This window comes from Lutra lutra, chromosome 1 (assembly GCF_902655055.1).
Source record: "Lutra lutra chromosome 1, mLutLut1.2, whole genome shotgun sequence".
NCBI lineage: Eukaryota > Metazoa > Chordata > Mammalia > Carnivora > Mustelidae > Lutra > Lutra lutra.
In genome coordinates, this window is record NC_062278.1 from 171,156,862 (window position 1) to 171,176,651 (window position 19,790).

General features: G+C 47.1%; 1 protein-coding gene across 24 annotated transcripts in view; it reads right to left on the minus strand.

Annotated features, from left to right (window-relative positions):
- TTLL3 (tubulin tyrosine ligase like 3) overlaps nucleotides 1-19,614 on the minus strand; it is a 33,533-nt gene extending 13,919 nt beyond the window's left edge. For 9 of the 24 annotated variants that reach the window (XR_007130050.1, XR_007130052.1, XM_047745340.1 and 6 more), the window contains exons 1-9: nucleotides 16,486-17,372; nucleotides 16,232-16,323; nucleotides 13,240-13,408; nucleotides 13,001-13,137; nucleotides 11,615-11,743; nucleotides 10,767-10,881; nucleotides 9,931-10,029; nucleotides 8,466-8,661; nucleotides 5,085-5,233 (exon numbers count right to left, since the gene is read on the minus strand). Coding sequence is in view for 22 of the 24 variants with exons in the window: in XM_047745340.1 (XP_047601296.1) it covers nucleotides 5,085-5,233; nucleotides 8,466-8,661; nucleotides 9,931-10,029; nucleotides 10,767-10,881; nucleotides 11,615-11,743; nucleotides 13,001-13,137; nucleotides 13,240-13,408; nucleotides 16,232-16,323; nucleotides 16,486-17,014 (1,615 nt within the window). In the remaining 2 variants the exon portion in view is untranslated. Of the gene's footprint in view, nucleotides 1-5,084; nucleotides 5,234-8,465; nucleotides 8,662-9,930; nucleotides 10,030-10,766; nucleotides 10,882-11,614; nucleotides 11,744-13,000; nucleotides 13,138-13,239; nucleotides 13,409-16,231; nucleotides 16,324-16,442; nucleotides 16,462-16,485; nucleotides 17,373-18,535 lie in introns of those variants that run through there. The other 15 variants (XM_047745287.1, XM_047745414.1, XM_047745422.1 and 12 more) reach the window with 12 other exon arrangements.
- Nucleotides 19,615-19,790: the final 176 nt, after the last annotated feature.

Sequence of the window (19,790 nt, forward strand, 5' to 3'; positions counted from 1 at the left end):
CCATCCATTTTTTTCAAAGAAATGGAACAAATAATCCTAAAATTTATATGGAACCAAAAAGACCTCGAATAGCCAAAGGAATATTGAAAAAGAAAGCCAAAGTTGGTGGCATCACAATTCCGGACTTCAAGCTCTATTACAAAGCTGTCATCATCAAGACAGCATGGTACTGGCACAAAAACAGACACATAGATCAATGGAACAGAATAGAGAGCCCAGAAATAGACCCTCAACTCTATGGTCAACTCATCTTCGACAAAGCAGGAAAGAATGTCCAATGGAAAAAAGACAGCCTCTTCAATAAATGGTGTTGGGAAAATTGGACAGCCACATGCAGAAAAATGAAATTGGATCATTTCCTTACACCACACACGAAAATAGACTCAAAATGGATGAAGGATCTCAATGTGAGAAAGGAATCCATCAAAATCCTTGAGGCGAACACAGGCAGCAACCTCTTCGACGTCAGCCGCAGCAACATCTTCCTAGGAACATCACCAAAGGCGAGGGAAGCAAGGGCAAAAATGAACTATTGGGATTTTATCAAGATCAAAAGCTTTTGCACAGCAAAGGAAACAGTGAACAAAACCAAAAGACAACTGACAGAATGGGAGAAGATATTTGCAAATGACATATCAGATAAAGGGCTAGTGTCCAAAATCTATAAAGAACTTAGCAAACTCAACACCCACAGAACAAATAATCCAATCAAGAAATGGGCAGAGGACATGAACAGACATTTCTGCAAAGAAGACATGAGATGGCCAACAGACACATGAAAAAGTGCTCCATATCACTCGGCATCAGGGAAATACAAATCAAAACCACAATGAGATATCACCTCACACCAGTCAGAATGGCTAAAATGAACAAGTCAGGAAATGACAGATGCTGGCGAGGATGCGGAGAAAGGGGAACCCTCCTACACTGTTGGTGGGAATGCAAGCTGGTGCAACCACTCTGGAAAACAGCATGGAGGTTCCTCAAAATGTTGAAAATAGAACTACCCTATGACCCTGCAATTGCACTGCTGGGTATTTACCCTAAAGATACAAACGTAGGGATCCGAAGGGGTACGTGCACCCGAATGTTTATAGCAGCAATGTCTACAATAGCCAAACTATGGAAAGAACCTAGATGTCCATCAACAGACGAATGGATAAAGAAGATGTGGTATATATACACAATGGAATACTATGCAGCCATCAAAAGAAATGAAATCTTGCCATTTGCGACGACGTGGATGGAACTAGAGGGTATCATGCTTAGCGAAATAAGTCAATCGGAGAAAGACAACTATCATATGATCTCCCTGATATGAGGGAGAGGAGATGCAACATGGGGGGTTGAGGGGGTAGGAGAAGAGTAAATGAAACAAGATGGGATTGGGAGGGAGACAAACCATAAGTGACTCTTAATCTCACAAAACAAACTGAGGGTTGATGGGGGGAGGGGGGTTGGGAGAGGGGGGGTGGGGTTATGGATATTGGGGAGGGTATGTGCTATGGTGAGTGCTGTGAAGTGTGTAAACCTGGCGATTCGCAGACCTGTACCCCTGCGGATAAAAATATATGTTTATAAAATTTAAAAAAATTTGAAAAAAAAATAGTTCTTGGCCCATAGTGAGCATTCAGTAAACGTTAATTCCTACCATTATTATTAGTTATCTGTAGAATAAATATCTAGCTGTGGATTTCCTGGCTCCAGGTATACATATGTACATGCTTTCATTCTATACTACCCAAGATGTTCTACCAATTTGCACTCCCAGTAAATGTGTATGATATTATGTATCTGCCCACATCCTACCCAACACTATTGATTATTTTGGCTATTCTTCTAAGTAGAAAATGGTTATCTTATTTTATCTCTTTTATAACAAGTGACATTAAGTATCTTATATTTATAAAGCATCATTTTAATACTGATAATGATCAGAGTCATGTTGCAAACATACATATTCACAAATCAATCTCATTCCTTCATTCTTTGGTCCCCAAAGCAGCCCAATCACCTGCTAATGGCACATAATAACCTGTGCCTTGTTCCCAAGCCAGATCCTTTCTCAAATGGCCAGAGTGATCACCAAGATTCCCAAGAATATGATTCCCTGCATAACAAAAATTAAGGCTGTTCATATCCTTAGACACAGCAATTTCGTTTTTAGAAATATATCCTAAGGAAGTGAAAGGCCACAAAGATGTCTGCATAGGATGCTGATGATAGTTTTGCTTGTAACAGCAATTAGTCAGTAAACAAACAAATAGGGGAAAAAACTGGTTGCCATCTAAATATCCATCAGAAATGAATTAGGTAAATCCATGACAGTATATCTAAATGAGAGTGGAGTATGCAGCTGTAGAACAGAATGAGATAAGACAGCACATACTGTTCTTTAATATAATATCCCAAACTAAACACCACTAATCTACTATATTATAAATTAGAATAGGGGTTACCATTGCGGGGGTACATAGAGATGGGAAGGGGCTTGGAAGGGTCCCTCTAGGGTATAGGTAATATTTTATTTCATGATCTGGGTCCTATTTTCACAAGTGTGTTCACTTTTGTGATAATTTGTTGAGTTGTATATTTACACATGTATATACCCTTTTCAATGAAGTATCACATACACATTTCAGGTTTTCTTAAAGAACCAGAGATAGAATGTTGAAATTTGGTACAAGATACATGGGGATTCACTGTGTTACTCTCTCTAGCTTCGTGTATTTTGAAAATGTCCATGGGACACCTGTGTGGCTCAGTTGGTTGAGTATCTGACTCTTGGTTTCAGCTCAGGTCATGATCTCAAGTGTGTGTGATAGACGCCCATGTTGGCCCCACATGGAGGGGGCCAAGCAGAGAGTCAGCCTGAAGATTCTCTCCCTCTGCCCTACCACTCCACGCGCAAGTGCACAGCTCACTCTCTCTCTCTCAAATAAATCTTTTTTTTAAAAGAGTTATTTATTTATTTGACAGAAAGACATACAGGAAGAGAGGGAACACAAGTTGGGGAGTGTGAGAGGGAGAAGCAGGCTTCCCGTTGAGCAGGGAGCCCAATGCGGGGCTTGATCCCAGGACCCTGGGATCATGACCTGAGCTGAAGGCAGACACTTAATGGCTGAACCACCCAGGTGCCCTCAAATAAATAATCTTAAAAAAAAAAAAAAAAAAAAAAAAAGGAAGAGTACCCATAACAATAAGTTAAAAATAGGAAAAAAAAAAAAAAAAAGAAAAAGACAGATCTAGATGTACTGAAATGAACTGATCTCGAAGATCTATCGTTAAGAAAAAGAAAAGTGCAAAAAAGAAATGAGTAATACTAACTGATATGGAAAGATGTAAGTGAGAAAAGGCTACAGAACAACATATGTTGTTCAAAATAAAACACACAGGGGGTGCCTGGGTGGCTCAGTTGGTTAAGCGTCTGCCTTCAGCTCAGGTCCTGATCTTGGGGTACTGGGATCGAGCGCCGTGTCGGGTTCCCCGCTTGGCAGGGAGTCTGCTTCTCCCATTCCCCCTGCTTGTACTCTCTCTCATGCTCTCTCTCTCTAAGAAATAAAAATCTTAAAAATAAAATAAAACACACACATACACACAACCCTTTCCATCTCTCTCCTCAAATGCATAGAAGAAAGTAAAGAAACACACTCAACAGTTAACAGTAGTTATCTCAGTAAAACTAAGAGTGGCTTTTGCTTTTTTCTTTCTACTTTCCTGTATTTTCTGGTCTTTTTTTTTTTTTCTTTTCTTTTCTTTTGGAGAGCAAGCAAGTGCTCGCATACACACGCCAGAGGCCAGAGTGAGATGGGGAGATGGAGGTAGGGTAGAGGGAGAGGGAGATAGAGGATCTCAAGCAGGCTCCCTGCTAAGCACAGAGCCCAGTGCGGGGCCTGATCTTATGACTGAGCCACTCAGGTGTCCCTAGTCTTTCTTTTTTTTATTTTTTATTTTTTTAAAAGATTTTATTTATTTGACAGAAAGAGATCACAAGTAGGCAGAGAGGCAGGCAGAGAGAGAGGGGGGAAAGCAGGCTCCCCACTGAGCAGAGAGCCCGATGCGGGGTTCGATTCCAGAACCCTGGGAGCATGACCTGAGCCGAAGGCAGAGGCTTAACCCACTGAGCCACCCAGGTGCCCCCTTTCTTTTTTTAAAAATAATAAATACATATTTTCATAATTGGAAGAAAACCACACAAATATTTTCAAGATAGGAAAAGAAAAGACCAACATGATGATTTTGAAGTGACATCCCCAAATGTCCCAGTGTCTGGACCTTTCACTTGGACATGAACCAATTCATCCAAAAACAGTATTTGGAAGAATCTGGAACTCTGTTTTCCACATCTTGTGAGTCCTTAACCAGATTTTTCAGGCTGGGCTAGTGCAGCACCCCAGCTTGCTGGCTCTCCTGTTATAACTCCTCCCATTGGGCTGAGCAGCCAGAATAATAGCTAAAAATAATAGCACTGACATAGCAGTTACTATGGAAAAGCACATATTATACTTACTTAAAACTAGGTTATACTAGTTCCATTTACCAAATGATGAAATGAGGTAGAGAAGAGGTTAACTATCCTGCCCAAAGTCTTACAGATAGTAGGAGGCAAAGTCTGGGCTTGACCTGATGTAGTCTGGTTCTCAGCATCCATTTCCTTAATACTATGCTACTTCACAAGGATGCACTGGTCAAATCAGAGAGCCCTTAGATGACAGGCTACAAGTATCACCAGACCCACTTAAAGCATTAACCCAACTCTGACAGCAGGAGAGGAGATGGCAATATCGTCACAGCAGCCAACATTTATGGGGTGATTACTCTGTGTCAGGGACCATGCTAAGCTTTAGACATACCACCTCATTTAATCCTCACCTCACAGGTTATGATCATCCCTCACAGGTGAAGGAACTGAGATTCAGAGAGGTGATGTACCTTGTTCAAGGTACACAGCACGTTAGTAGCAAAGCTGGATCCAAACCCATGCAGTTTGGCCCCAATACAGCCTGCACTATTAACCTCCCCGGCCTCTAGCTGGATAGGCAGGCTGTAGGGCACTGGTGTAGGAAGCAGGGGCTTACTCCCACCTCGTCCTCGGGACTTGGCTCCCGGCTTCACGATCCAGATGTTGCGATCTCCTTCCATGTCCATCTGGGGCACCACAGCCCGCAGCTGCTGCAGGATGTCCTCACAGCGCTGGACCTGAGCGTCAAGGTGCCTGAGTTCTGCCCCCTCGCTGTGGGGAGATGATGGGACATGGGCAGGGCTGAGTCTGGGGGCAGTCTGGTGGACAAGGCAAGAGGAGACAAGAGCCCAACCCCCGGCCATGGTCCAAGCCAGGGTCACACCTTTCCCTAACAGATGCAGATAGGTCTCCTCCAAACCTCCATCCCATCCTCAAGCTGTCCCACAAATTCTAACCAGCCCCGGGAGCCATCTGAGAGTGCTGGAATAGGAGAGAAGGGGAACATTCCACATTTCACATGCTGTCCCACTCTAACACTCCACCATCTGTCACCTTCCTTCTATTACCATAAAACTGCCTTTGGCAGAATTTAATCACACGAGCATCTGATCATGAGGCACCACTATCTGCCAAGCACGGTGCTAGGGGCTTCACATACATCATCACTAACCCTCCCTATGGCCCTGCCAAGGAGGCATTACTGGTCCCATTTTGGAGAAGTGTCAACTGAAGCTAGGAGAGTTCAGAGATTCGTCCAAGGCCACATACTGAGTTCAGTGGCTGAGCCAGGATGCAAACTCTGTCCTGCCTGATCCCTCGACCCACAGGTACTTTTTGGGGTTCATTTCCCCTCCAAACCTGGACTGACAACTGGTTGATAGGTGGATTCCTTCCTGGTCTAACTCTTTTCAAGCACATCTGTATCACACAGCCCCTTGCCTTGTCTCTCTTCTCATCACTTACCACCCACACCTATGCTTATTTGGCTGCTGTCTGTCTCCCTTCACTGGAGTCTAAGCTCCAGAAGAGTAGGAACATTGGTTAGCATTTCCCTTCCCCCAGCAGTATACTGTTATGTGTTCCCGATGAAGTCTGTTGGCTGGATGAATGGTTGCCTGACTCAGCACTGGGCTGTCAGATAAGGGTTCATGGACAAAGAGGGACTCTGCTCCCTACAGGACACAAATGTCCTGACCTAAACCAAGTCATGGAATACCCTAGATGGCAGCCTCATCCACACCCTCCCATTCCTCTCCCTCTGACTAAACAGGCAGGAAGCTTCTACTAGATGCTAACCCCCCTTCACATCTTAGCCTTAAGAATGTTCCAGCACAAAGAACTTCCAGTTCTTATACTAAGGAGGCAGCAGCACCCAGTGGGGCAGCACCAGGAGCAGTGACAGCAGCCAGATGGAGGGGGACTTGTCAAGGCCTCTTAGGAATACTTGCACCTAAGCCCTGACACTTTGATTTCCAGAGGGTTTGCTGGAAACCTTTCTGTGGGCCATGACATAGAGAATCTACTCAGTAAACCTGTGATTTGGCCAAGGAAAGTGTCATATGAGGATGGCAGGGGTATGTGCAATTGAAAAAATACATGAGATAGGACAATGTGATTTTTGTATTTAACAACAACGAAAAAAAGCAATCAGTATGTTTGTGGGAAGTCAATCTTGATAAAAACCTGACTGGTGAGTCATGGATTTGTTTCAAAAGTGAAAACACAGCAGTAAATATCGAATGAACAAAAACTAATCATCTGTAACTTCTGTGAGTGAATCGCTTAACACTATACATGTCATATGATGTAATTTAAAAAATTTTTTAAAGACTTTATTTACTTATTTGACAGAGAGAGACTGAGAGAGCACAAGCAGGAAAAGCAGCAGAGGCAGAGGGGAAAGCAGACTCCCTGCTGAGCAAGGAGCCCAATGTAGGACTCGATCCCAGGACCCTAGGATCATGACCCAAGCTGAAGGCAGATGCTTAACCAACTGAGCCACCCAGGTGCCCCTAAAAACTATGTTTGACAAATGTTCCCAAAGCAAAATTTTTTTTTTCAAGTAAGCTCTGTGCTCACCGTGGGGCTTGAACTCACAACCCCAAGACCAAGAGTCACATGCTCTAGCAACTGAGCCAGCCAGGCATCCTTATAAGATGTAGTATTTTATGTATCCCGACTTTTGAGAAGTGCCCATGGCCCTCTAGAACTTGGCCCCCGCCACCTACAACTACAAAAGACTCATGTTCTTTACACCCAATGTTCTAACTCAGTCTTGTAATTCTTAGTTTAAGAAGGGTAGCTTTTCTGGTATTTTTCTGATAGTTAAGGGGAAAGTATAGGGTCATCTAGTTTTTAATTTATAACATTTAAAAAGATACAAATGAATTATTTATCAATGATGCAGGTTTGCTCAGCATGTCATTCATTCAAAGTTCACTTATCAGTTCTTTAGTCTCCCCTATCAAAATCAGCAAGTCTGCCCACTCCTTCCTATAAATACCGCGGCTGAGGCCCTTAGCACTCCCACCTGGCTTGCCGCAAGCCTCCCCACTTGAGCTGTTTATCCCCTTGAGGGCAGGGACTATACTTTATTTCTGGAGCCTGGCACCATGCTGGGCATATAGGAAGTGCTCAATAAATGCTGGATGTTCTCTTGCCTTCTGAGCACTTCTTCCCTTCTCTCTCCTGCACGCCTCTGCTAAATGGAATCCCAGTCTCAACTCCCTTCCTCTGATCAAGAACCTTTTTCCAGAGTGTCTTCCGAAAATATAGTCCCTCAGGATGCCTGTGGAGGGGTGGGGGGGTGGGGGGGGTCACATAATAACAGGATATATACTGTACCCATATCTCTCTTGGAGGTTAACACCACCCACAGGTTCTGATAAGTCCTGCATCAAGGAATTAATTAACTTTGCTTAACCCAATGTTTTCCAAATGCAATGGACCACAAAAATCTTTCTTTCATAAAATCGATTTCTGTCCTGCAGAACTAAGTATCCCATGCAACACACTTTGGGAAACACTGGCCTCCAGAATAGAATCTAAACAACTTAACAGATTCTCATTTTGTGAGTAAATACTGAGTCTGTGCAGAGCACATAACACAGATTATCCTGTCTAATCCTACCTTTGAGTCAGACATTATTTTAAAATCTATTTAGCATGTGCAAAGTAAAGCTCAGAAAGATTAGTGATGTTGCCAAGGTCAAAGAGCTTGGAAGCTGCAAAGTTAGGACTATCTGATAGGGCTGGCCATGATCTTAGTCATTATGCTAAGCTGAGATTCAGGAAGAATCTCAGAAGAATCTTAGAAGAATCTACCATGAAGGCAGTGGGAGTCCCTGAGAGTTCTTGAGCAGAAGCAGCAGGGCAAACAAAAGGGGTATGTCTGGGGAAGAGAGAGGGGCTACACTACATATGCATCAGCTCAGAATGCAGAAGCCCTGAGAACAAGGGGAACCTGCCCGCAGCCCTCTGTCCTAGCGGCAGAGGTACTCACTGAACCACTTGGTAGTAGCGCTGGAGGAAGATGGACCAGCCCTCAGGGCTGAGGTACAGCGGCGCCCCCAGGTCCTTGTCGATATCCATGTGAGCCAGGTTGCTAAGGTGCTCTTCACAGGCGCACAGAGCCTCGTCCACAAACTCTGGGGACACCATCACTGGCTTTTTCTCCTGTTTCTTGGGCTGCTTGTCTCCTGAAGATAGGAAGGGACCTGTCACTAACCGATAGGCAAGGCATAAAACATGACACATGCCACAGCCCCCACTGCTCCAAGGCCTGTCATTTACATGATGCCTTACCTTGCATACACCTGAGGCTCAGCACACACCTGTATCTCCTACTGTCCTGGGACCTGTCACTTACCCGAGGGTTTGTTCTAAATTCCCCTGTGACCCTAGTACTCACCCTTGGCCCTCACTGTCCCAGGGCCTGTCATCCACTTGAGGTTCCACCCTAAATATCCCAGAGCTTCTCAGCCCCTGTAGCCCCAGCACACACCTGCAGCCTCTCTGTTCCTGGGACCTCTGACATACGTGAGGCCCTTGTGTCCCTGATCCTGGCACACAACAGTCTTCTTTGTACCTGACACACCCAGGACATAGCAATGGAGAGGTCTCTCTCTGGAAGAGGCAGGATTTTCCTCCATCTAGTAGAGCTGTCCCTTATTTCCCCTGACACCATGGCCCTTGGATTATAGGATGGGAACTCTGAGGCAGGAGCTAAGTTCAGAGACAAGGAGAGCAAGCAATGGGTTGGGACAACATGCAGTAGGGGATTCTCTGTGTCCCCCTCCACAAGGCACAAGGGGTCCTCAGACCACGTGAAACTACATGGTTCCACTACTTCTTCCTCCTCAGAGATGTGAGCTCCCCACAGGCAGGGATGGACCATGTCTTCTTAGTCTGTCCTCTCCATAGTGCTCGGCCACATGCCAGGCCCATGGGGGGCTGAATGATGCAATGGATTAACAAATGAATCAGAAGACAGGTGGGAGGGTGGCTGGGAGAAGAGATGAATGGGTGGGCTGGAAGATACATGGGCGGTGGATAGGAGAATCCCTAAAAGCAGGGGGACAGATGGGTAGGTGGATTTGTGGGAGGGTAGGTAGAAAGGTGGAGGAGTAGACAGATTCATGAGGAATGTGGAGTGTGGAGCTGAGAGAAGGTATGTGAATGAGGAGATCAATAGTAGGGGGATAGGTGGGGTGATGGGTGACTGGATGGATGGATGGGGGGTGAATGCGAGCTGAGTGGGTAGGAATAGGTGAGTAGAAAGTTAGATGGATGAGTAGATGGATGGATGGACAATTGGGGGGAGGGGGTAGATGTAGGGATGGGTGGGTGGGAAGGGGTGATGGAGGAGATGAATGTGGCTAATACATAGATAGATGTATACATAAACAGATGGATGGGTGAGAAGATAAAAATAATAGGTGGGGAGTGAGGGTAACTGTAGTACTTGCCTGGGGACTTTTCCTCTTCTGCCTGGGTAGAGTATGACTTCCATTCGGACTTTACCACCAGCTTGAGAACGTTGCGAGCAGCTGTCAGCCAGAAGTCCTCTGCTCCCAGGGCAGGGGATACCCTGCTCAGCCCCTAGGCTCGAAGCCTGTTCTGGTTCTGGAACCTGATCATAACCTGCCCCATTTTGGATCCGGAACCTAACTACCTTCTGACTCTACACTCTGGGGTTAGAACCTGGCTCCTGTTCAGTTGTAGAACCAGGCCTAGAATCTGACATGGCTCATATTCTGCCTTCAGAATCTTGCCTGAACCTGTTGTCTCATTTCCCCCTTCTGTTCCTGATCCACTTTTGATAACTTATTCTAGCTTGAGAACCAGACCTGAGCATAAAAACTATGTCAGGTTTGGAGATGAATTCAGACCTAATATCTAATCTGTACACAAATTCTGACCTGAATTTTAGAATGGAAACTCTTCCGCCTTTAGGAACCCAAAGTTTAGACCCTTTTCTAGATTTGGAACCCAGTCTAGCCAGTGGAATTTGAAATAGGCCTGGAACATACTGTGGGCTCCAAACTCAATCCATTGACCAACTTTTAGAACCTGCTTTAGGATGCAGTCTAAGCTATCTAAGCTCTTCTGGAGGTCTGGATTGACCAAGCTAGATAGTTCATTAAGGGAGGCACATTAGGGAAGGACAGGGTAAGGGACGGAGGAGGAAATCTGCTGGGTTGGATGAGGGCATAAAGAGAGGCTCTCTGCTCTCTAACGTGAACACGTTTTAGCCCTCGTGCTTCGGCCTGGGAGTCCAGGCATGGGGCTGGCTTCTCCTTACCTATGAAGGCCTTTTTGTCATCCTCAGCTCCCAGGCGGTAGCAGCGTGGAAAGAAGGAGTCAGCATCAGCCTCATCAAACCACGGCAAATTCCGGAGATTGAGACATAGACCCACCTATGGAGTTAGCTGCTGAGGGGGCATAGTGGGACTTGCCCAGACACCTCCAAGGGACTCCCCACATTCAGTACACACCCAGACAGCTCAGGGAGACCCTGCTTGAGTGTTCTCAGAGCCTCTGCCACACTTGCTAGGCCTGACTCACTTATATCCATCTCCATGTGTATGCCCACGCAGTTTGCCCTGCCAAGAATGCCCCACACCCCTCCTATCCATCCTTCCACATTCTTAAAGAACTGCCTCCTCTGGGAAGCCTCCCCAGCCCATACCACTAACATAATAGCATGTTCCAATAATAAAGCCCTTCATTCTTGCCACAACCCTATAAGGTAGGTCCTACTGGTGTTCTCATTTAAAGACAAGGAAACTGAGGTCAGAAGTGAAGTCACTTGTTAATAAACCCAGATGGGACAGAATGGATCCAGCAGCCGGATATCCCTTGCTTAATTGGTAAGGGCTCTATTGTTTACGGTCATTAGACTTGGTGTTTTTCTGGCTCCAGATCCTATTTGGATCCTGGAGTCTATTTTAATCATTATGTCTACATGTGCCAGACATACTGCAGGGGCTGGATTCGAACTCAGGCTGCCTGACTCCAAATCCCACAGAATCATATACCTCTCTGCCTCCTGAGAACTCTCTTTTCCTGACAGGGAAAGCAGGCAGTGGAGTTGTCAGCCCAAGGCTAATGGGTTAGAAGCTGCCATGCCCACTCCCCTGGGGAACCCACCTTTGTGGTAAAGGAGCCAGCCCGGGCATAGTGGTTTATCATTTGATCCTTGGAGAGGAAGCGACAGTCCAGCACATCCCGTCGAGTGGTCCAGATGAAATAGGGAACCTCGTTCCGAACCATGCGGGACTAAGAAGAGCGGAGGAGACAGGGGAGGCTGGGGTGGGCAGCCCAGGGCCTGAGGAAACTTCTCCCCGGCCTGTTGAGTAGGGTGGGAGTATGGAAGGAGAAGATGCTTCCGAGGTGGCCTCTAGCCCACACCCCATCTTTATGTGTGTTAAGAAGACATCTCGTCCTCCAGAGCACACACCTGTGAGCAGAAGAGAGGCTGACTTACAGAACTCCTTTTGGCCAGGTGCCCCTACACAGTGACTAAGCCACACAACTGAATGCCGCCCCTTTGTTTTGGCCCATGGCTATCAGTGACTTGCTCAGTGGCAGGACAGTGACTCCAGACTGATGGGCACATGTGACAAAGGTTCTCTCAGGGTTCTTCCACCCCTATCATTCCCACAGCTCTGGGAGGTAGGGTTACTCGCAGGCAATGACATCACATGCCAGGCCCTATTCTAAGTGCTTTTCTTCCTTTCTTTCCTTTTAAGTGCTTTTTTTAAAAAAAGATTTTATTTATTTGACAGAGATCACAAGTAGGCAGGGAGGCAGGGAAAGAGAGGGGGGGGAGGCAGGCTCCCTGCTGAGCAGAGAGCCCAATGCAGGGCTCGATCCCAGGACCCTGGGATCATGACCTGAGCTGAAGGCAGAGGCTTAACCCACTAAGCCACCCAGGCAACCCTCCTATTAAGTGCTTTTGACATCAATTCACTTAATCCTCAGCACGAACTAGGTGCTACTATTATCCCCTTTCACAGGTAAGGGAATTGAGGCACTGGGAGGGCAGGTGACTTGTCCAAGAGCCCACACAGTTAAGCCATATGAAATTGCCAGTGTTCAGTCTTTTCTGATATACAAAAATGGCAATTTGGTATGTTCAGCTTAGTAAGTGGTGGTGCCAAGATCCAAGCCAAGTGTCCTCACTTTGATACAGAGGTGTCCTCCCCTCCACATCATCACATCAGCCCTTTTAGAGCTTTTTAAGCCCTTCCTTCCAGCCTTCACTTGCCAAGGGCAGAGGAAGGATGTGAAATATAGGGTTTTATTTAGAAGGGGGAATTACCAGGTGTGGAGGTTATGCTAGCTTCTGGTATAACCTAGCAGGATTCTGATCCCAGGCCAGCCTTGTCTGAGCCCCACTGTGCCCCTCACCACTCTGCTGGCCCATCCAGGCTTTATAGAAGCAATCCGTTTTTAGTGTGGATAGGGAAAATGAGGCCCAGAGAAGTCCTTGCCCTCTCAGCCCCTCCCTACCAGCCCCCCAGGGGCCCTCACCATCAGAGCATGTGTCCCATCTAGGTCATCAAATTCCAGGAAATCATCAAAGTCAAACAGCTGCGATGGCCGAAATGCCTCGTCCTCTTCTTCATCCTCTGTGGACGTAGAGCCCCGGCCTGGTGAGGCTCCTGTCCCTGCCCCATAGACCCATACCAAAGTCTCAACCCTGAGAGAGCAAGAACCAAAGGAAAGAGACTCAGGAGGGTCATCCTGCAGAAAGGGAGGGAACTGCTTACCATCCTCAGTGGTGTCACTGTCACCGATTACCGAGCTATCCAGATCCTTCTGGGATGGTGGCAGAATGGTGCCCGAGTGATGGACCATCTTCTTCTCCACCCAGCCTCTCCGGCGCAAGAGGCACCGTATCACTGGGTAGCGGCCTTGGATCATAAAGATCTTTTTCTGCTGTAAGGTGAGAGGAGGACACTTGGTCAGTATCATCCAAGCTCCAGACCATGGGATACAGTGGTGAACAAGTTCTGGTTTCTGCCTTCAGGAAATTTTTATGTTCCAGCAAGGAAGATAAATTATAATCAAACAAGGAAAATAAACACGAATAGTTGATAGTTATAATGGTAAGAGCTAAAAATTATTGCGTACCTACTGTACAGTGCTTAGTTTATATATACTACTAACAATGATATGTATTTTTTATTATTTTTTAAAAAGATTTTATATATTTGACAGCGAGAGAGGGAACACAAGCAGGGTGTATGAGATAGGGAGAAGCAGGCTTCTCACCGAGCAAGGTGCCCGATGTGGGGTTCAATCACATGACCCTGGGATCATGACCTGAGCCTAAGGCAGACGCTTAACGACTGAGCCACCCAGGCGCTTCAATAATATGTATTTTTTTTAAAGATTTATTTATTTGAGGGGCGCCTGGGTGGCTCAGTGAGTTAAAGCCTCTGCCTTTGGCTCAGGTGATGATCCCAGAGTCCTGGGATCAAGCCCCACGTCGGGCTCTCTGCTCAGCAGGGAGCCTGCTTCCTCCTCTCTCTCTGCCTGCTTCTCTGCCTACTTGTGATCTCCCTCTCTCTGTCAAATAAATAAATAAAATCTTTTTAAAAATTTATTTATTTGAGAGAGACAGAGACAGAGAAAGCATGAGCAGGGGGTACAGAGGGAAAGGGAGAGAATCTCAAGCAGACTCTGCACTGAATGTGGAGCCCCATGTGGGGTTCAGTCTCACGACACTGAGATCATGACCTGAGCTGAAACCAAGAGTTGGACACTTAACTGAATGCACCACCCAGGTGCCCCCATAATATGTATTCTTTAAAATATTTTATTTATTTATTTGATAGACAGAGATCACAAGTAGGCAGAGAGGCAGGCAGAGAGAGAGGGGGAAACAGGCTCCCTGCTGAGCAGAGAGCCCAATTCGGGGCTCGATCCCAGGACCCTGAGATCATGACCTGAGCTGAAGGCAGAGGCTTTAACCCACTGAGCCACCCAGGCGCCCCTAATATGTATTTTTAATAGGTGCTATTTCCCCACTTAACTTATTATGAAACAGAGGCATAGAGAGGTTGACTAGTTTGGCTACACAGTGATTAAGTGAAAGAGCAAGGACTAAAATCCAGATTGGTTGCTCCCACAACTGGATACATAATGGGGACTCACAATAAAAGTACATACATGGGAAGGGTAAAAAGCAACCATGAGTATACAGAGTTGGGCAAATGGCAGTTCAGGCAGAGGGAAAAGCATGTGCAAAGATCTTGGGGCTCTGAGGTCAGAAGAAATTGGAAGGAAGCCAGTGAGAATGGGGTGTGAGAAACAAGGGGACGGCTGAGGAAGCTGGTAGCAGCTAGACTGTGGAAGGCCCTGCAGGCCTTGAACAGACTGGGATTTTCTATTAAGAGCAGCATGAAGCAATGAAGACAAAATGAGGGCATGATAGGATTGGAGGGTTTACAAGTTTGGCTTGTTGCTACACAGAGAACAGATGAAGGGGCCAGGGAGGGAAGCAGGGAGAAGGGTTAGAAAACTGTTACAAAAATAAATAAAATTAAATAAAATAGGGGCACCTGGGTGGCTCAGTGGGTTAAAGCCTCTGCCTTCTCCTCAGGTCATGATCTCAGGGTCCTGGGATCAAGCCCCACATTGGGCTGTCTGCTCAGCAGGGAGCCTGCTTCCTCCTCTCTCTCTCTGCCTACTTGTGATCTCTCTCTCTGTGTAAAATAAATAAATAAAATCTTTTAAAAAATTAAATAAAATAAAAGGCTGTTGTGATTTGTGCAGGAGAAAAACCACAATAGCTAAAATGAGGGTGAAAATGTGGAGAATGTGACAGAGTAGAGACCTGTTTTGGAAATAGAGGTGACCGGTTTTGCTGATGGAATTAGATGTGTAGAAGGTGAACAGAGCGCCTGGCTGGCTCAGTCAATATAGTATGTGACTCTCGATCTTGGGATTTTGAGTTTAAGCCCCATGTTGGGCATAGAGGTTACTTAAAAAAAAAAAAAATCATGACTGTCTAGATGTGTGGGTGAATGAACAGAAAGATCATATTTCCAGCTTGAGCAACTGGTTGATGAGGAAAATGGGAGATTAGGGAGAACGACAGATTTAGGCAGGAAAATGAAAAGTATGGTTTGAGGCATAGGTTTGGAATGGTTCTAAGTTCTCTCTGGGTGAAGGTATCAAGTAGGGGGCTAGATCTAAGGAATGTGTAGTTAATGGAGAGGCTGGGCTGCAAGGGGCACCTAGAGGGCACAGCACATTTACTGGACTCACAGTCAAGGAGACAGGTGTGGGGAGGGATCCAGGAAACCAGGAAAGCTCCAAGGATCCTTCAAAGGCAACTGTAAAGCAGCAGCCAGGGAGAGAGAAAGGAAAACTAGGTGTATGCAGACAGCCAAGGGGTAAGGGTATATAGGGCAATAGTGTAGAATGACACGAGGTACCAGACCGAGATTAGGGCAGAAAGGGGCTGCTGGATTTGCCTCCTTGGAGGTCATGAGTGACCTTGACTAGAGTGGTTCCCCATGATAATGGGAAAGGTTAGGAACCAGAGTGGTAAGAGCTGAAGGGGTGAATGCCAGGTAAAGAAGTTACACAATTCCGCCAGAAAGGGTACTGAAAACTTTGGAATATTTTAAGATGGGTGTGGGATCAAGGTTTTGGTTTTGTCTGTCTTTAAAGGATGTAAGAAGAAAGTTCAGGGAGGCAGGCTAAGCCACTCTGCGGGCCCTTTCAAGACACCCCCTAGCCCCCTCCAACCTTGACAGCTCTCTCCACGTGGATTCTGGCGTTTCTGAGCCGGCCCATGTGGTGAGATGGCTTGGAGAATCCTCGCCAGAGGACAAGGGAACCTGTAGAAAGATGCAGAGTAGGGATGGGGCAGGCTGGAGGCTCAGCCTAGAGTCTCTCCCGGCCTCCAATGACCACACTCCTTTCTCCGCTCTTCATCCGGAGCCCACACTCTCCCGACCTCTTATTCCCTCCAACCCAAGTCTTCTTGTTCTTGCAACCACCTCCGGCCACGATGGGCGGGCGGCAACGGGCCTCACCGTCCCGCGACTGGCCATAATCTGGAGCCGGGGTGTTCAGGAACCCGAAGGGGCAGAGATCCGCGGCGCTCTGGGCGTGGGTGCCTTGGGCCTGAGACTCGAAGGCGTGGCCTAGGCGGCGGGCAGAGGCTAGGCTGCGGGCCTGGCGTTTACCTCCTGCGCGAACCCCCTCGGGACAGGCGGAGGCGGGCCCCTGCCAAGGCAGCGGGTTGGCAGGCGGGAACTCGGAGTGGCACGCCCAGGGCCATGGGGCGGGGGAACTGGTGCGGCCGCCCTCTCGGCGGTACCAGGCGGCGGGACCCTGGTGTGCGACCCCCAGCTCCCTCGCGCTCAGGAGCAGCGGCGCGCCGGGGCCCAGCATGCGCCCCTCGCTGCGCGCGCCCTCCCAGCGCGTGAGAGCCCTCCTCCCCCTCTGCGCGCCGCCTCCTCTCAGGGGAGCAGGGCCCTCCGTTCCGAGGCCCCGCCTCCTGTTTGCTGTTGCCCAGGAAACCATTCCCTTGGCACAATCCGGGAGTGGGTTCGGGTACTCCCTCTTGCGGGCTTAAGTCCGGACCGCTAAGCAGGGGTACCTAAAGTGGAAGCGTGGAGCACTGTGCTGCCAGTAAATTTCAGCATCATGGTTCCTGTGGCTTGAGTCATTCCACCGTATTTATGGAGAGCAACCGTGCTAGGCAGTGGGCTAGGGGCTGGAGACTAGAAGCTAGAAATGATCCCTGACCTCATGGAGCTTACAGCCCAGTGGAGGGGAGACAAAAAAGCAAGCAACAAAGGAATAAAAGAGCTGTAGGTATGGTAAGGGCAATGAACAAACAGCAAACCAACCAGAAAGGAGACATACTTAAGAAAAAGATGGCCTTGGGGCACCTGGGTGCTCAGTGGGTTAAAGCCTCTGCCTTCGGCTCAGGTCATGGTCCCAGTGTCCTGGGATCGAGCCCCGCATCGGGCTCTCTGCTCTGCAGGGAGCCTGCTTCCACCTCTCTATCTGTCTGCCTCTCTGCCTACTTGTGATCTCTGTCAAATAAATAAATAAAATCTTTAAAAAAAAGAAAAAAAGAAAAAAAAAAGAAAAAGATGGCCTTTCTGAAGAGCTGACATTTAGGCTGAAGCCTATGCAAAGGAGCTCAGAAGTTGGCTAGTGAAGAGGGGTAGGAATAGCAATCCAGACAGGAAAGTCTCAGCAACACCCCGAGAAGGGTTAAGAACCCTTCCCTGCAACTAAGAGGTAGGCAGTGTGACTGGAGCCTGGTGAGAGTGCGCCAGATCTGCAGGGCCTGGTGGATGGGCCTAGCCAGGGTAAGGTTCCTTGGGGCTGATCTGAAAACCAGGGCAGTGTATGGGGGAAACAATGAGAAAGCAGAGTGCAGCACACTCCCCCTGCCCTCCATAACTAAAAATAGAAAAACAGATCGCTTGAGTCAACCACAGAAAAAATATAATGGAACAGTTAGGTGCAGCCCTCAAGACTGCAAAGACGGTAAGTAAACTTTTTGGAGGCAGTAGCAAAGTATGATCTTCCAAAGTCGTAAGTAACATAAAGCTCCAAAATGTTAATTCGCCTAAAGTCACACAGCAGAGCCAGCGCTGAATTCAGTTCTGACCGCAAAATCCCACTCTTCAACATAAACATTATTTAACATAACTATATATTACCACTCAGGTAATGGGTCATAAAAGCACCCTAAGAACAATTTGAGGTGCAAATTCCAGCAGTGCTCATTCATGCAGAGTGCAGGTAAGAGAGTACTCTGGTCTGAGAACCCAGCTTTGTTATCAGGTAGATCTGCCAGTAGAGTGAGGGTGGGTCCTCAACCTCACTGTCCAGCCAATCTCAACCTGAGATCGCTCTTCTCAACCCCTGACCACACCTTGTTGGAGACTGGGCTTCCCAAAAGACATGCCCCAAGAAGAGGGTAGGCTGATTGGCAACCATCCAGTCTTTCTCATCAGCCTGCAAATCTGGTTGTTAGGGGCTCTGGATCCTGGGAGATGGATCTGTGACAAACGGCTGGCTCACCCAGGCAATGCCGTCCTGTGAGGGTTGAGTGAGCAGCTGCCATACTCTTTTGAACCACCAGCTTCACCGTGAGCACCTTTAACATCCACTGCAAAGTTAAAACATACCCGTGCCCCCAGAGGACACACCTAATTCTGTAAGGCAGGAGGTGGCCGTCACTGGTAATGTCATAAAGGGGATGGTAGCTGTCCAAGTTGCCCCCACCCCCAACCCCTCCTCCCTTTAACATTACCTATCCTCCACCTCAAGAGACTTCTTTGGTGGTCTGGAAAAAACCTTTTGAAAAGCTCAGCTCAAAGCCTGAAACTTTTCCTGTCACCCACTTCCATAAATATACCACCTCCCCTCCCGGGTAGACTACCACAGAATCAGTTTGCAAAAACACTTCAGTGCACCTACTTACACATTCAGCTTTCACTATCCACCCCCCAAGTCTCTCCAAGACAGGGATAAGGTCACTCCACCAACCCCCAAGCCTAGTGCAATGGAAATTTTCAGTTTGGATACTGCTCTGGTGGAAAAATCAGCTGTAGTTTATTCAGTACCTATAACACAGTACCATGTCGGCCTGTTCACAGTATCTCCACTTTATGGAATAAGAAACAAGCGCACAGAACATTAGGAACTCACGCAAATTCAGCCTCGAGAGTCAGGACTTGAGCACCGTGTTTGGTTTGTTTTTTAACTTCAAGGAGTCACCAAGGTCTAGTGCTGTCCAACAGAACTTTCGCCAGTGATGGAAATGTTCTATGTATGTACTCTCTGACATGGTAGGAATTAGTCATTTGTATTTGAGCACCTGAAACACCTCTGGTGGGAATGAGGAAGTGAATTTTAAGTTTTTAACTTTAATAATTTAAATAGCCACATGTAGCTAGGGATTATAGACAGAGCCAGAAGCCTTAGATTTGAAGCATACTCTCTCGGTCACTAGCTGGGAGTTTTGGAGCAAGCTGCTACATCTCAAGGAACCACAGTTTCCTTAGCCATGATAAGGAATCATCATTTCTCTTAGATTACCTTTTAACCCAAATGAGCTCTTTATGTGAAAAGGACCAAAGCTTCGTACAGGCACAGAGCAGTTTCAGAAATGAATGGTGCTTGGACTGTAATGAGGGTCTCTGGGTTGGGGCCCTTGGCACAGAGAACATCAGAAACCAATCAGAAAGACGACTACTGATGGGGCCCCCCAAGTACCAACTACATTGTCTTGGGAAGAAAAAGCCCCACCGCACCCCCCACCTTTCATATACAC